Genomic DNA, 17,530 nt, shown 5'->3' on the forward strand with positions numbered 1-17,530 from the left:
CAGCTCCATCTCCACTCACTACACGGCCCTGGGCTGATTCCTAACCCACTTATCTCCAATGTCCTCATCTAAATGGAGAGGTACAGGCGTCTCCTTCATGGGGTTAGTTTTTGGAGTCTTCTGATAATTGCCCACTAGTGTTGTCCCTAACTTTAATAGATGTGAGCTGTTTAGCTAATAGCCCTGTGGGCCGTGGTTTCTCCATCTGAAGATTGGCTGTTGCATAGATCATTGTTTTCTGATGTGGCTTTCAGAATGAGTCAGTGTACAACTTGTACCAAGATCTTGTGTGTAGAAGGCAAAGTTCTCAGTGAGTTCTGGGGCACTGTGAAAAAGTACGAGCCATCCTTCACTCTGGGAGGTATTTCATGCATGCATATCTCAGAGACCGTATGGGAGGCAGGAAGTGAAGCCCCAAAGTCTAAATCCACAACGGATTCAAAGCAGCACTTAACTAGGCAAGGGCACGGAGCACAAATGACGAAGCTGAACAGATAATGACCCAATGGCTGCACTGCAGTGCAGACAGCCAGGAATGGCGGACTAGGAACCAGGAACTAAGGGTCTGGTCCCAGTCAACATTTGTATGTGACTTTAAAAGCCTCACCATTTACCCAGTGTTTGCCTGCATGTATATGCCCGTGATCCTTTTAACAGATACACACACACACACACACACACACACACACACACGCACGCACGCACGCACGCACGCACGCACGCACGCGCATATGCACACGAACCCATAGACACTCAGCTGTGCGTGTAGAAGGACCTGGCTACTGTCCAATTCTCAGGGACGGCTGCAGCTCAAGTCCTTTCTTCCACTCCCCTCTCGTGGTTACGCAACCCTTTCCCAGTTCAGCTTTTAGTCACACACCATTTGGCTCCTAAGCCTTAATCCTGCCCAGTGGGCTGAAATGAACAAGGCAGGGCTCATTCCAGTCCACAAAGCCTGCACTGTCCTTCTCCTGAATGATTCCTTCCATGTGAGCCAAGAGGAAGACTTAGAAGGGTGAGGGGGGGAAGGTGCTCTAAATCCACCATAATAACCTCCATGGGGCAGCAGGTGGGGTGGCCCTTTAAAAAGGAGGAGCCTGGCTTCAGAGAGCCAGAAAAAGGGCTGGGTGACCCGCAAGGAGGGAGTCCAAGGATGGCTGCAACCAGGGCCCTGCCTGCTGGCTTTGGGGAACTCGAGGTGCTGGCTGTGGGGACAGCGCTGCTGATGGAAGGTGAGCCAAGTGACCCTGGGTGGACCCAGTGTCCCGGAAGCCAGGCCCCAGCTGTGGAGTGGGTGTGTCCCCAGTGTTCCTGGGAGCCAGGCCCCAGCTGTGGAGTGGGTGTATCATCTTGGCTGCCTCTCCTCTGTGTCTAGATCCAGGAATTATTCTCGTGACAGCCCCCTTAGGATGTAGCACGCTGCATAGGAACCAGGAGAAAGAAACCAGGCAGGGCTCAAAGAGAGAGACACTTGGATAGGAGATACCTGCTCAGGAGGTAACTGGGCCAGTCCAAGGCTTTTCCTGTCCCTCAAGCCAAGAGAAAATGTAACCCACTCTCCAGAAATTTTGCTAAGACTCTCATGTAAGACCAGGCCCTCAAAAGTCTCCAGAGATCAACAGCTCAGCCACTTGCTCTCTGGGATGTTACCAAGTCATTTCAGCTCTCTAACCGTCAAAGCCTAGTCATTATAGATGAGTGTCTGCAGAGGCTAAGTTGAATCATTAGTATAACATAATGTTCTAAATAGACATGCAGGGATTTAAGTTCATTATCCCTCGGTCCCCTCTGCCTCAGTCTGCCACTACTTCTACCAGGTCTATTCCTACAACCAAAGGCTTTTCTCCAACAGCAGCTACTTAGACCCAGGAGACACCTGCCTCAAGCTAGAATCACCTCGATGCTCAGTGAGTACACAAATAGAATCCTCCCTGAAGCCAGGCTCATAGTGTTTCATCTTGCTGCCTGGTGTCCTGGGTCACGCCGAGCTCTAAGTTGGATCCTCTTCTCCAGGTCCTACCCCCCACCCCACCCTGCGCGAACACCTTGACATTGATCCACAGCCCTTGAAGGGGGTGTTTGAAGACTAGAAACTGTCGCTAATGCTGCCACATCCTAACCACACTTATCTAGTATCTCTGAGCCATGGAGAGAAGATCGAATGAGCAATGTGCTCTCCAGGGTGTCTGGTGCCCACTTGTTCAGCTCTTGTCAGAGACTGATGGCCACAGCAGGAGCCACACTGGGCTGTGTGGTCTTCTTGGGTATCTTCCAATTAGACTGTCAGTTGGTAGAGAGCAGGGTAATCACAGGTTTTACTGCCTGAGAGCCATCCCACCAGAGCAGCATTTGAAAAGCCGTGCTGAGAGGATGCTGAGGTGAAATCTGTGAGGTTACTGAAACTCCACCAGCCCCAGACCCTGCTTCTGATACCCACATGGGCCTCACCTCCATACAAGCCTCAACATCAGCCCCCACCCTTCCTTTCAGCGCTCTCTGGCCTCAGCCTCAATGGCCTGACCATCTTCTCTTTCTGCAAGACTCCAGATCTGCGGACTCCCAGCAATCTGCTGGTACTGAGCCTGGCCCTGGCAGACAGTGGGATCAGCCTGAATGCTCTTGTTGCAGCTGTGTCCAGCCTCCTCCGGTACCAGCCCCTCCCCCTTCCACAGGCTCCAAGGTCTTGCTTGGAACTTCACCTTGGGGGGTCATGGGCAAGCAGACCAGAGCCTGCCTTTCTACCTACAGAAAACTGTCCCAAGGTCAGAGGTTAGGCCAACTGAATTAAGTTAAACTCGAATTCCTGATTATTGATGAAGATATAGCCAATGTCAGGGATGCGGGGGTTGCTCAGACCTGACCAAAGAGACGGTGGGCTGGAAGGACTCAGACTTGTATTCAGGTTGTCTAACTTTGAGTCCTTGCTCCTCCGTTTCCGGTTCTGGGATACTTCCGTCAGTTACATTCTACAACCTAATTCATGTGTATTATTGGATGTGCTGATTAAATTATTTACAAGTAGCTCGAGCTAATACTCCCTGGTAGGCCCTAAATAAGTGTTTGTTACAGCCACCAGGATTTAGACCAGAGTCTAATACCTCATGTGCACATCAGGATCTTATCATGTGGCCTGCAAAAGTGTCTTTGGAACCTGAATCAGTAAGAATTCCTTCTCTCACAATGAAACAGCCTTCTTCCTCTGCTTCACCATGGGGATGAGAATTAGGAGATGTACGGGTTTACCCTCCAGCTTTGCCTTCATGAGTTGTGGTACCCTGGATATGTAATTTTTTCTCATTGTCTGTGTGGAGACATATGACCATTCAGAAAGACCCTTTGGCCCATTGGTGGTTCATTAGTCCACTGACCTAAACTCCAAGGCACCAGTTCCATAGTGGGTAGAGCACGGACAACATCCGGGAACCTTCCAGGTTCATCTGGGCGGTGTGGGTGTTGGTTAGGATGAAGGGAAGTGTTACTATGCTCACTGTTTCCCACAGGCGCTGGCCATATGGTTCAGAGGGATGCCAGGCTCATGGTTTCCAGGGTTTTGCAACTGCACTGGCCAGCATCTGTGGCACTGCAGCCATTGCCTGGGGTCGCTACCACCACTACTGTACACGTACGTCTCTGGGCCCCTGATTGTAGGGACACTCCGGGTATATGAGGATACAAGATAGGGCAGGGTGGTCAGTATTCAGTTCAGTTTTCCAAACAAGAGAGTGTGGGTGGGCAGGAGGGTACCTGCATACAACATGTGGTCATTTGCTTCAGAAAAAGAGGGAGAAGGAGGGTGGGCAAGCCTCCTTGGAGATGCACATTAGAAAGACTGAGTCTGGCCTGGCATTGGTGATGCACACCTTTAATCTCATCACTCGGGAGGCAGAGGCAGGCAGATTTCTGTGAGTTCTAGACCAGCCTGATCTACAGAGCGAGTTCCAGGGCAGCCACAAACCCCCCCACCAAAAAAAGAAAAAAAGAAAAGAAAGACTGAGTCTGCCCTTGCTACATCCTTGGTGACACAGGACTTTGAACCTTAGTTTTCTTCTCTGCAAGGTTATTTAAAAAACAATCTCAGAGATTCATTTTGAAAATCAAATGAGATCATGGACATAGAAAATGTTCTGACAGTTATGTAAATCTGGGGGACAGAGGAGGGTGAGTGTGTGTTGGGGGAGCAAGAGGAGCGGTCTGGATGTGTGTGTGCCCTGCCACTTCATAGGTGTGTGGCAGAGCCACACAAAGATGAATTCAGGTCTCGATTTGTCAAGCCTCACTATTAGATTTTGTTTTCAGTGTGCCACCTGCTCTGTGGTTGCTTGTCATTTCTTGTTTGATTTTGTTTTGAGGCAGGGTCCCATGTATCCCAAGGTGGCTTCAGACTCGCTATGAGTGCTGGGATTACAGGTATGCACTTCCATGCCCGACTCATGCAGTGCTAGGGATAAGCATGAGCATGCCAGGTAAGCATGGTACTAATGATCTACGTCCCTAACCATTGCTTGCTATTGTTTTCCCAACAAATAAGTTACTTTAGAAAATGTCAATTTTTTCTTATAGCTTTATCTGTTTTGTTTTAGTTCATTAGTTTTGTTTTATGACAGTCTAATGCAGCTCAGGCTGGTCTAGCATTCCATATGAAGGCAGGGTGACTTTGAAATTCTGGTCCTCCTGCCTCCATTACCCAAGTACTAGGTATTACAAGTGTGTGTAACTATGCCCTACCCAGTTCTCTTTAAACTTAGTTTAGGATCTGGTTATGTAGCTCAATTGGTAGGATCCTTGCTTAGCATCTACAAGGCTTTGGTGGTAGCCTGCAACACCACAAAAACCTGGCATGGTGGTGCATGTCTATAATGCCAGCACTTGGTTGGGGGAGGCAGGAGGATCAGGAGTTCAGGGTAATTTTCAACTACTTTGTGAATTCAAGGTCAACCTAAGCTACACAAAGCCTTGTCTCAAAAAAAAACAATAAAAAACTAATTTTTATCCTTCTTAATGTCATATACTAAATGGTATCTGTGAAATCACAAGGATAATATCTTAAATTTCAGTACAAGTTAAAACACACAGCATTATCACTACCAGAGAAAGCCACATAAACGTACTTTGAGAAACTGTGTTCCAGCTGATCTAGACAGAAAACCCCTATGGTGCAGTGTAAGAAACAGAGGCATAGAGAAGACAAGCAACCAGCCCTGTGTCACTTACCCAGTAAATAGAGTCAGGGCTGGCATTGAGTATGGCCAGGATGTCTCCAGAGTTTGTTGTTCCCCGTCTCAACTGAGTCCAAGTTTTGTGTGGTGGATTTTATCAGCGTGAAGCTCCTTTTGGGTTCATGAACCCCACAGCCATGACCCCTTCAGGCATCAGGAGCCTCTCTCTGAGTGGATAACTGCCTTATTTTTATTCTGAATGATAATAGGTTAGCCTCTCCTGTCACGGTGGCCTTGGGAACACCACTTTTACTGCTTCTGTCTTACTGCCTGTTCCAAATATCCCCAGGATCATCACAACACACACACACACACACACACACACACACACACACACACACACACGCAGCACACATGATGCACATACATACATACATACATACATACATGCTTGTACACACACAGGGAGGGAAGGAAGCAGAGAGAGAGACAGACAGACAGACAGACAGACAGAGACAGAAACAGAGGTAGAGACACAGAGAGGGAGTCTTCTTCTCTGGTAGTCATGAACATCTCTATTTCTGGCGCTCAACTTCTAGCCCCCCAGGCCTTCACATAAAATCCCTTCCTGTACTGGAGGGTGCAGCAGAGCAGCATGACGACAGGCCAGGCTCTCTGCTCCATTACTAGGTGGCAGTGAACACTCTATCTTGGAAATAGTTTTCATGCAAAAAGGCTTCTGCCACACATAGGCCAAGCCAGATATTAATTACCATGCTCTCTGCTGGAGTAGAGGGTGCCTTAGTGGGCATAGACTACTGCAACAAAACATCAGAGTGTAGATAGCTCAAACAATAGAACTTCATTTCTCTCGAGTCTGATATCAGTGTGCCAACTTGTAAGGCTAGGCGTGGGGTGAGGGGCGTTGTAGACCGGCTCTTCTTTGCTGGTTGAAGCCTATCTGGAGCCCTGCCTTCTGCCCTGGGGTCAAAAGGGATCAACAAATAATCCACAGACAGATGAGGACACCTGGGACAGAAGTACTGAAGCCAGGGCGGTCAATGAGGCTGCAGAAGACAGGGAGCAGGACCACAGGGTGTGTCGGGCTGTCTTACCACACCCTAAGAGACCATCTGTCAGTACAATAGCTTCTGCCAGCAGCACTGAGATCAAAGGCGGGTGCCAGAGCTTTTGTAGCTCATCCTGGAAGCAGACACCCTGCCTCTCGGCAAGCACCACCTCTACCCGAACCAGTATACAAAACCTGGCTTTGGGAGACGCATCTGTTTGGTTTACCCTCCCTCCCTCCTCCTCTCTGTTCTCTGAAGATGATTTAGGATACATGAGGAGGCCACCTCCACCCATGATCTCTTTTGTTCATCACAGGCTGGGAGCTTCTTCCTGCCCATTGTGGAGAAAACTGAGGCTCAAAGATACCCATGCTATTACTATTGGACTAGGGATTCGGGGATACCATGCAGCTACAAAGTCCATTCTTTTTCATGTAGTCAAGCTATCCTTTTACAGCCTATCTCTCTTCTGTCTCACGCAGGTAGACAGTTGGCATGGAACACGGCCATCCCTCTGGTGCTGTTTGTGTGGCTATCATCTGCCTTCTGGGCATCCCTGCCCCTGATAGGCTGGGGCCACTATGACTATGAGCCTTTGGGGACATGCTGTACATTGGACTATTCTAGAGGTGACAGGTGAGGTGGAAGTTGTCACTTTGAGGCACCCTTCCACGGGGATCTTGACTTTAATCTTTTGTGAGAAGGCTGTTCCAGCTGAAAACTACTGGAACAATGTCAACATTTGGGGAAATCCAAAGGAGCATTACACAGCAGGTGGCTGACCTGTATCAGCCCTAACTACCATAGGGCCCCACTACTTTTTGGCCCTCTTCAGCACAGGGAGTTGTCTTGGCTCAGGATGCACTCATTTTGGGAGGCACCCATGCCCTTAGGTCAACATATCCAAAGCACATAAGGGCTTTGCTGGGACCTCCCAGCATAGAGATAGATTTTCCATTTTCTCTCAGTGTCTGCTGTGGGCCAATCCCTGACAAGATAGGATTGAATGCATGCACCATCCACAGCTGTGGAATTTTCCTCTACTACCACACCATCTGCGTGGCTCTGTGGGGAAAGACCTTAGAACATCCTTGAGGGATCAAGCTGGGGACTATTCACATGGCTTCTAGCATGAAACCTCCCACCTCTCCAAAACAGTCACATGGCATTCATGTTTTACAGACAATGCAGACTCATGACACATTTGTCCCTAATAACAGGCTTCTCATGTGAGACTAACCTGCTAACCTGTGTGCTTGCATGGTCCCAATGTCCTGCAGAACATCACCCAACAAGGATTCCTTATACTTCTCCTTGGTGAACAACTAAAATGTGTTCCCTGAGTAACCTCCTCCTCATCAAATCAGGATCTGCCTCCTGGCAACTCCTACTTGTCTCTGGTCATCCTGACACCTCTTCTGGGCCTGAACTGAGACCACAGGTTCTTTTTTTGGTCCCTTTAATGAGTTTCCATTGTTTATTTTTTGAGACATAATCTCAGAATAGCTCAGACTGACCTGGAATTCATTCTATAGTTCAGGCTGGCCTTGGCTTCCCATGTGTGAGTCGCCATACCCATCCCCTTCGTTGATTTCTTAAAGAGACAGCATCCAGTCTCTGTCATCCACAGCTTACTTTAAAATCCTTATGCAAAGCAAGAGACTGACTTGGATATTCTTTCCTCTGGGCCCACTGATGTCTCCAGGATTTAGTGAACATATTTTTCAAATTGAAGAATCCCATCTATCCTCCGCTAACCAACAAGACAGTAAGGCTGAGCATTTGAGCTTGAAGAAATCCTTTCTTCATCTCAGCTCCTGGCTCCCAAAGGCAAGCTTCAGGAGGACCTGTGGCTTCTGAAGGAGAGGTCCTCTGGGTACAGGAGCAGCTACTCTGCCTGCTTGTCTAAAATGGGATGACACCTCTCACTGTCCAGTACAGACGCTGGTGAGCCTGGGCTGTTGGCATCCTGGAGTTGACCTCTGTTTCTCTACCCTCTACCTGTAGAAATTTCATCAGTTTCCTCTTCACCATGGCATTTTTCAACTTCCTTGTACCCCTTTTCGTCACACTCACTTCATACCGGCTCATGGAACACAAACTCTCCAGGAGTGGTCATCCCCAGGTAAGAGGCCAGCTCCTGCAGCAGCAGGGGTCTCTTGATCCTCTTGGAGACTCTGGAAACAAGCATGGCATGGCAGATGTCAGTGTTTTCTGTGTTTGCAAAATTCCTGAGAAAATCCAGTTCCCATAGAGAATTGTTGTTAGAGCTGGACAATGCCTCTCTGTTGCTTAGCTTAGGAAGCAAGGGCCAGAACAAGCCAGATTTACCCAGACCTTGCAACCCTGAGATCCAGGCTCCTGTGTTACATCATGCATGCTGGTACACTCCAGTCTCCCTAGGGATTAGAGCCTTGGCACCAAATTGCAGGACTCTTCAAATGCTGCTTTTTAAATTGCTTTGAAATGTTTAATTTAATCACAGTCACAGGCTATTACCCACCCCATAAAAACCACACCTGCAAGCACATTTGTCTAAGAAAAATGAGGCTTTAAAATAGGACCTCCTGGCCATTTCAGAATTTCTATATTAAAATTCCCTTGCTAGAGATTTTCATTTGACTCTTTTACCTGAAAAAAATTAACAAATGAGTCATAACGAGCAACAAAGGTTGCTTCTAATGAAAGCAAACATTGATATTATAGACATTCTATGTAGTTTCACTTCATCTTTGTGAGTCTTTTCTGATGAACGAAAGCTTTATCCCAGACTGGGCTGAGGTGCAGAGAAGGTAGCTAAATGACTCAGCAAATGCCACACATTTAGTAATAGCAGAGATGGATCAAAACCCAGACCTGGAACAGCTCAAGTTTAGTGCATAAAAATATTCTTCTTATTAAGACAGTCTGCCACTTAAATTTATTACTATGAATTAGGGAACAACATTAAACATTACGTTCATCCGTGGATCTAGCTAGAAGGTCTAGCTTCACTAGAACAAGAATCCTGGCTCCTACCTTGGAGGCTAGCGCACCACCTCCTAGCTTCTCTTCCATATTGCCCACCTCAACACTAAAAAATATTGATTCTTTGAGAATTTCACACAGTGTAGTTTTATCATATTCAACCCCACTCCTTCCCAAAACTCCTCTCAGGTCCACCCCTACTTCATCCCCAGCTCCATGTCCTCAAATTAAATAGCATAACCCACCAACCCCAATTTGTGCTGCCCATAAATTCATACACACCAGACCATCCACTGGAGAATGGCCAGCCAACCTGAGTCCACACCCTTGAAAGCCCTCACGTGTCCATAGCTTCTCAGTTAGTGGTGGAGCTCATGAACATTCCAAAGCACTCCGTGCTAGAATGTTGACTGGCTTGATCTTGTGCAGACAACCGTGGCTTTTCTGAGTTCGTGAGTGCAGCAGTCATGTCATGCCATGAAAATACTGTTACTCCCATCCTCCCTGAGCCTGGGCTTTCGCAGTCTGTGCCCCATCTTCCTCTATAGTTCCAGAGCTGCTCTGTGTGTGTGTGTGTGTGTGTGTGTGTGTGTGTGTGTGTGTGTGTGTGTGATATAGATATGCCATTTGTGGCTGAACACTCCATTGACACATATTCTCTGCACTTGGACCAAATATGAGTATCTGTGTTAGCCACCATCTATTGTGGAAACAAACAAAACACCCTTCTCTAATAAGGACTGAGAGGTGCACTAATGTTTGGGTATAGAAATATAAATGTAGGAAGCAGTTTGATACTTTGTGCATACAACAGAATAATAGTTGTAGGTTCACCCCTGGAGCCTATAAGCTCCTCAACCATAGTTCTATTACTGGATTTACAGTACCATGCATATGTTTCCTCTTGTGCAATGAGCCTTAAGTCCAATCAGAAAGTGGTTGGTTAGCCCTGTAACTTTTGCTCCATCATTGCACCCATGGCCGTATCTTGTCATACCAGTCATTATTATAATTTACAGGGTGCACAGCTGGGTAAGACTGTTAATGACTTTTGTCCCAGCTGCATACCTAGCACCTTCCAGTGCTATGAAAGCTAGTCAGCATGGAGCAGTATCTTAGTTAATATCAACTTGATGTCCCTGTGTGTGGTGACCAACATGTATGACATCTTTATCATTAGAGTCCTGCTATCAAGTTCTCATGGGTAACTAAGAGCAAGGACAATAGCCTGTATTGTTTGGGGGAATCTCCAGGACTCCTATGACCAACTCAAGGGGCTATCTCACACCTAGAACTGGGCTTTTCATTTGGCAAACAATGGTCTCTGGGAGGAGCATAATATCCTATGTTGATTAAAGTCTCTTATCCAAACCAGGCGGTGGTAGTGCACATCTTTAATACCAGTATTTTGGAGGTAGAAGCAGGTGGATCTCTGAGTTCCAGAGCAGTCTGGTCTACAGAGTGAATTCCAGGACGGGCTCCAAAGCTACACAGAGAAACCCTGCCTTGAAAAACCAAAAAAAAGTTTGTTATCTGAATGAAGTTTAAAAATAGTAGTTTTCCATTTGGATTATTCAAACATCTTTAGTGTTAGTAAACCCCACCCCCTTGCCAATTATACTCACTTGTCTTCCTCCTCATTTTTCTCCCCTTTCCCTTCATATTGTTGATGTACTATTAAACCCCTCCCCTTATATCTTTCTCCTCACCTCATCAATGCCCCTTTCCAGTTCCCTATATTCTACAGACACTGCAAATTCAACACACAGATACAAAGATTTGATGCTAAGATCTACATATGAGTGGATCACATATGCGATGCTTGTCTTTCTAGGTCTGGGTCTCACTCAGTATGTTTTTCCATTTCCATCCATTTGCCTGTAAATTTCATTTTTCTTCAAAGCTGAATACAATTCCATTGTCTATTATTATCCACTCTCATTGTTCATTCATCAGTTGATAGACTTCTAGGCTGTTTTCCATATCCTAGAAGTTGTGGATAAAATAGCTATGAATATAGATAAGTATGCATCTCTGTAGGAAGTACAGTCCTTTGGGTATATGCCCAAGAGTGGTATTATTAGGCCATACAGTAGATCTATTTCCAGTTATCTGAGGAACCAACTTACTGGTTCCCATAGTGACTACATCACTTCTCTAATAATGAATGTCATCACAACTAAAATTCTTGGAAGACAAAGGCAGACTAATCTCTGTGATCTCAAGGCCACCCTGGTCTACATGGACATATACACATGGAGATCAGAGAACAACTTGCTGGAGTCATTTCTCTCCTTCCACCATGTGGGTCCCAGGGATTGGAGTCAGATTGTTGAGTTTGGATGTAAGCGCCTGTGTCTGTCTACTCATCCATGTCACTGGTCCTCCCACCCCAACTTTGATCCACATACATGAAGGCTTCATGTTTATTGGGAGTTCCTTCAGCCAGAAGACTACCACCACGATTTCCTCATCTTGATGGTTGGTGTTGAATCATCAGATCTGCTTGCACAAACATTGGTCACCACCCAGAGGCTTAAGGACCCGAGCAAAGCTGGGGGCTTCTGGAGATGGATCTATCTACCACTGAGGTGCTGATTTCCCTCCTAGCCTTAACTTTCCCCAGAAGACCCTCCATCAGTCTTAAGCACATGTTTCTCTCCAGAAGAAGGAAAATTCACAATGAAAAAAAGTTTCCTGGTTCCCATTTGAGGGGCTTTAGGGGAAGGAGTTCATGTGTCTATGAAGATGATAAGCCGATGTTTATTGCCTTCCTCTGCCACTCGTCACCAGTTTTTGAGAAGTCTCTCACTGCACCTGGAGCTTGCTGCTTGGCTAGACTGGGTAACCCATGAGACTCACGTATCTTTCCTGTCTCCACCTCCCAGTGTTGGGATTGCAGGCATGTCCCTCCACGTCTCACTTTTTACATGGATGCTGGGGTCCTATTTAGTCCTCATGCTTGTGCAGCAAGAATTCTACCCACTGAGCTATATCACCAGGGGCACTGCTCAACATACTTCCAAATGTGTCCTCCTCCAATTAAATCTCCTTTGTTAAAGAGTGGCATGTCAATGAAACAGTTGCACCCAAACTTCTCATGTCTCAGAGTACGTGGAGAGAAAGACCATTTTAAACTCATCCTGAAATTAGATATCAAGTCACTAGCATTCTGTGGCTCCAGGAGAACCCTTAGCGTCAAAGCCTTCCCTGCCAGCTCACTCCCTGGTTATACTGATATGGTGAAAAATTTTGAGCCCAGACATGCTGATCTGCAGCTGCTGGTAGGGAGGCCATTCTAGGTCCAAGGGGAACTCAGCCCTGGGTACCCCTGTATACTGTCACAGAGTCAGAGACTCCTGCTAAAGAGCAAAGACCTGGAAGGAAACTCAACTATCCTGCCCCAGTCTCTATCTCCAGGCAACTTAGCAATATCAGACCATTTAAAAGACAAAGAAACTGAGGTCAGGAGGTGATCTTAAATAACAGCCTTACAGCTACATAGCCTTTCAAACCAAAGAGCTCATGTGCTGCCAAGATCTGCTGCTGGTTTGATTCTTTCCTAGAGCCCAATCTGTGCTAGAACCCCTGCTCCTGAAAGGCTGTGGCCACCTAGAGTGAACAGATTCTTCTGATGTTTTTTTCTCCCTAGGTGAATACCACTCTGCCAGGCAGGATGCTGCTGCTGGGCTGGGGTCCCTATGCCCTCCTGTACCTATATGCAGCCATCGCAGATGTGAGCTTCATCTCTCCCAAACTACAGATGGTAAAGAGTCCTCCAAAGTTCAAAGAATCCTCTACACCATCACACCCATCTGCCTCGCTGTACCAAGCCTTCTGGCTTTCCGCTAACTCAGTCACTTGTTCTCTCTCTCTCTCTCTCTCTCTCTCTCTCTCTCTCTCTCTCTCTCTCTCTCTCTCTCTCTCTCTCTCTTCCTTCCTTCCTTCCTTTCTGTCTTCCTTCCTCCCTTCCTTTCTTTCTTTCTTCCTTTCTGTCTTCCTTCCTTTCTTTCTCTCTTTCTTTCTTTCTCCTCCCTCTTTTCAAAGTGCAGCAAATGTTTTTGTTCCACACCCCTCCACCCCGTGGACCACACTGAGATGATAGGGACAGCTAGATACAGAGTGAGCTTGTGCTCTGACACTAGGGACTGTGATTGACACTCAGGCTGGGAGCAGGTGTGTTGGGCTTGGCTAGAATGTGACCAGGGGTTCTGTGACATTCTGCGAACTGTAGACATCTACCAGGAAAGGCTCAGAGACTGAAGAATCAAGCTGGGTACAAATGATTGGCAGGTGCAAGGGTGACGAGTCACAAAGTGGGACTGAGAGTGAAGTACAAACCTCTAAGCATCTTTCATGGTCTTTCCCAACTCAACAGGTGCCTGCCCTCATTGCCAAAGCCATGCCCACAATCAACGCCATCAACTACACCTTGCACAGTGAGATAGTCTGTAGAGGAATCTGGCAGTGCCTATCTCCACAGAAGAGCAGGCAGAAGCAAATCCAGTGAGATTCTTCAAGGGCCTGATCACAGTCAAGCCTACCTCTACAAGTCTGGCTTGAGCCCCTGGCCAAGAAGATGCTCTAGAATACTTCTCAGCAGCCCCAGAGCCATGCCCGACACTTATCCACCAACCCCAAGAGCCGTATTGAGTCCAACACTAGGCTGGACCCAAGTATTCAGATACTAAGTTCCATGGAAGGAGTACCGGTCACAGCCCTCTACACACAGACTAAGAGGTTCTGGAAAAGTAGCTCTTTCCAACATCAGTTATCTGAATCCAGAGTAAAGATGTCATTATGGACTAACAGGAATGCTGTATGATTGAACAAGCTAGCATATATTCACCAAGCACATGAAGTGTTTACTGAAGCAGAACTACTCATATGAACCCTGGCCATGTCCTACATGAACCCAGTCTTACTATAAAAGAAGATAAAGCCCTGGGATTTGTTTTGGGGAACTCATCTGAGGCTGCCAGCCTCAAATAACCCTTCCAAGTTGTAGTGGCATCGGTGACTTATTCTACCCTTGCTCCATGCCCCTTCTTGTGAGATGGGATAAATAGTAATGATGGTTTGACCCTTCAGATTGAAGCGTACCACTCAGGTTAAGTACTTCCTGAGTCAGCCACTAGCCCAGAATTCAAAATGAGCCCGTGGTTGTATGAGATTTGAATTAAAGATTGCTTTAAAATGTTTTGAAACTCATTGTCAATATTTTAAAAATTAAAGCAATTATTTAACTGTGCAGATGTCAAGAAATGTGGACCCACAGCCCTATCTTCCTCTTCACAGTGACAGTTTGCAGAGCTCAGGGTGACTCTGCCCTTTGCCCAGAGCACATATGGTCCTGTTCCAGCTCATATGTTCCCTGCAGAGGCCAGGTGTCTCTGGGTCTGGGACAGTCATGGAGGGCCCTGCGTCACCTGAGGGAGGAAGGGTTGAAGACAGGAGGAACCAGAGGACAAATAGCAAGAGTGGGTGGTGTCAGCTTTGTCCAAATCTCTGGATTCTCACGAGACAGAAAATAGACAAAGGGATCTGCATTCTTGTCCCTACTCAGGGAGAGGCAGGAAGAAGGCAGGCTGGCCAGACTGTGGCCAGGAAAATTTTGAGCATTGCCCTGTGGCTTCCTGGAGAAAGAGGATTGTGCCAGGGCATCTTCCTGCTGACCCAGGCTTGGGGAAGATGGGAGAGGGTGGAGCAGCACCTTGTGGAAATAATGAAAGACCATATAAAGCCATTCACTCCTGAGTCCTCAACACACCCACGCCCTCAACTGCCCTAAGTAAGAACTTCAAAGTCTCCCTCCATCTTTGGGAACTTTTGGTATCTTGAGCCTGCATAGGCTGGGCTTCTCTGCTCTCACCCAGTACCTTTTCCTTGCACTTCGATGGAGTAACTCAGCTGTCTCTGGGTCAGGTGAGACCAAGGAAGGATGCAGCTGGATAGTACTTGAGACCCACCTTGCAGCAAGCCTTTGGCATAGCCCCTAAGCTTGGATGGAAATCAAAAGTGTACCCATGCCAGCACTTGGCCAGGCTTGACGGAAGTCAGAGCGCAGACCCCAAATACCTGGAGCTTCCTCTGCTCATTTTGTTCTGTCCTGCGTTCTCATGGCCTTTAAGCACCACTAAGTTCCTACACTGAGTCTGTACCACTGTTAGAATCAGGAAATCATACTCAAAGGAAGAGGTTATCTGCCTTTGCAGAATGCTCATTTCCTGGCCTGTAGCCTGGGGAAGAGTCTCCACTTCTCCCACAAGTGCCTATGGCATAATTGATCCTTACTTGGGTACTCCTGGGTCTCTTTCCTCCATCCATTCGTATGTGCCCTTAATGTCACCTAACAGCACAGTGTCCTGTTCCCTGCATGACAGCACTAACAATGAGTTTGGAAGGGTGTACCAGCAAGGTGCCATGGCTCACACTACCCATCACTGGCTTAACCATGCTCTGTGAGAGTTCTTGCACCCTCAGAGAACCGAGGCCTTATCACAGCAAGGAGAAGAAGGGCAAAGAGAGAAGGCCCACAGCCTGAGAAGTCAGTAAAGAAGCACGAAGACCAGAGACCATGTGCTGGAACCTCAGCCACAGAACTGAGGCCATCACTGGTTTCCTGTGGAGCCTGCCTAAACTTTTCTTCCAGGCTTACTGGTCTCAGCATACTTTGCTGCACTAAAAGACAGTGCTAACACACAGGCCTCTGGGATGAACTCAGAAAGCAGGGAGACTGCTGGAACCAGACAAACCCCAGGCAGAACATTGCCAACAGCACTTCCATGTTTGTAAGCCAGCATCCACGTAACCCTGTGACCCTGTCTCTGTCTTGTTCATCTCTTCTCTCACATATATTCAATCAACAGCTGTTGTGTGTCTCACACACAGAGAGCATGGTGCCGTGAGCCTGTGCCAGGGTCCTTCTCTGTCACCTCAGGAAGTTTTCTGTTACACTCTACCATGGCATTTGCAAGTAAAAAATGAGGATTCACATTGCTCAGAAGTCAAAGTACAAATTTTTGAACAGTAGGACCCATATCACTGCAATTAGACATAACAAGAATAGGGGATGTAAAGACAATGCTGGTGTTTGATCCAGAGTCTCTTCAAGTCCTTACCACAGAACTAGGCCATTTTCTCACTCCATATGAAATAGTAAATATATACTCTGAGATTCACAGTCAACACAGTTCAAGTCTTCATTTCAAAGGAATTCCAGTGCATTTCCACTTTCAGCCTTATTCTGGATTTTAAAAATTCAGAAGTTTAACCCAAAAAATCTATATGCCACAGTGATTTCTCAATTTTCCTTTAAAGGGTAGTACCATTATGAGAGAGTCTCCATACATGCACTCTTACGCCATGACCAGTGTCTGTCTCTGCTGCCCTCCTGTTGAGTGGCCGTGGGGACAGACAACCCTCTTTGTCCATGTTTTCTGTCTCCTTGATCTCAACGGATTCTGGTCAGGCCAGAGGGCTCTGAGACTGTGAAAAGTTTCTTCCTCAACCAAAATGTTTGGGATGTGCTCACTTATCTCCCAACTTAAAACAAACAAACCGATCAGCCACCACCAATGAAACAAACTAAACCACCCTGGATGAGAAGTCTCCAAGGAAGTGAGGGGACTTGAGAGTGGCACCCTAACGCCACAAAATGGCCCTTGTATAAGAGAGACGGCACAGAGCCTGGCCTCGGGCTGCTCACCAGTCCCCCTCCTATGCACGCAGCAAGGAGGACTGTGTGAGCACACAGTGAACGGCTGCTGTGCACCTCTCCAGAGCACAAGCCCCACCAGACACCACCTCTCGCAGAAACTTGACTTCAGATTTCCAGCATCAGGACCCAGGGAAGAGATGCATGCGTGCTACATGAGCCCCTGCGCCTAGGAGATGTTGTTATAGTGCCTCTCGCAAGCAAATAGTGCTCAATCAAAGCTCATTTAAAATAGATTTGTAGCAGAGGCCAACAAGAGCTTGGAGTGAGGACCCTGGAATGCCCAGGGCCACTCATACAAAATTGAAGTTCATATGATATCCCTCTAATTTAAAATGTGTGAGGCAGGCATGGTGTCACACACCTTTCATTCCAGCACATATGCATATATTCTTTAGGCCAAGCTTAAAAATATATATTTACAATATGAGATATGAAATTTGCCTCCTAAGATCTCTTCAGATTTGAAGTTACTGTGCTTAGTGTGTTTTGACTGACAAATATCAGTCTAGTAGAAGACCATCCCTGACCCATAGCATCTTGCTGGGAAGCATTGCTCTTCCTGCCTTGCCAAAGAAATGTGAGCTATAGTAAGAAATAAACCAGTAAATTGTCTTCAG

At 46.9% G+C, this 17,530-nt stretch overlaps 1 protein-coding gene across 2 annotated transcripts; it reads left to right on the forward strand.

Annotated features, from left to right (window-relative positions):
- The first annotated feature begins 924 nt into the window (after nt 1-924).
- On the forward strand, nt 925-14,400 carry Rgr (retinal G protein coupled receptor). Of its 2 annotated transcripts, XM_040747675.1 has the most exons (8): nt 925-1,232; nt 1,853-1,907; nt 2,491-2,647; nt 3,501-3,622; nt 6,709-6,862; nt 8,234-8,351; nt 12,846-12,959; nt 13,572-14,400. In XM_040747675.1, the coding sequence occupies exons 2-8, from the start codon at nt 1,901-1,903 to the stop codon at nt 13,701-13,703; spliced, it is 804 nt and encodes a 267-aa protein (XP_040603609.1). In that variant the 5' UTR covers nt 925-1,232; nt 1,853-1,900; the 3' UTR covers nt 13,704-14,400. The 2 variants fall into 2 exon arrangements, with proteins under 2 accessions (XP_040603609.1, XP_005077672.2); XM_005077615.4 differs by lacking the exon at nt 1,853-1,907 and having other exon boundaries at nt 928-1,232.
- The last annotated feature ends 3,130 nt before the right edge of the window (nt 14,401-17,530 follow it).

Source organism: Mesocricetus auratus, unplaced genomic scaffold, assembly GCF_017639785.1.
Source record: "Mesocricetus auratus isolate SY011 unplaced genomic scaffold, BCM_Maur_2.0 Super-Scaffold_100006, whole genome shotgun sequence".
NCBI classification, from domain to species: domain Eukaryota; kingdom Metazoa; phylum Chordata; class Mammalia; order Rodentia; family Cricetidae; genus Mesocricetus; species Mesocricetus auratus.

What these genes read in the sequence shown, in the direction of transcription:
- Rgr (XM_005077615.4), top strand. Translation starts at nt 1,058, where the DNA reads ATGGGGCAGCAGGTGGGGTGGCCCTTTAAAAAGGAGGAGCCTGGCTTC. An exon ending in GACTATTCTAGAGGTGACAG is followed by an intron (nt 6,863 to 8,233) that starts GTGAGGTGGAAG and finishes CTCTACCTGTAG; the next exon opens with AAATTTCATCAGTTTCCTCT. An exon ending in CCAGGAGTGGTCATCCCCAG is followed by an intron (nt 8,352 to 12,845) that starts GTAAGAGGCCAG and finishes TTTTCTCCCTAG; the next exon opens with GTGAATACCACTCTGCCAGG.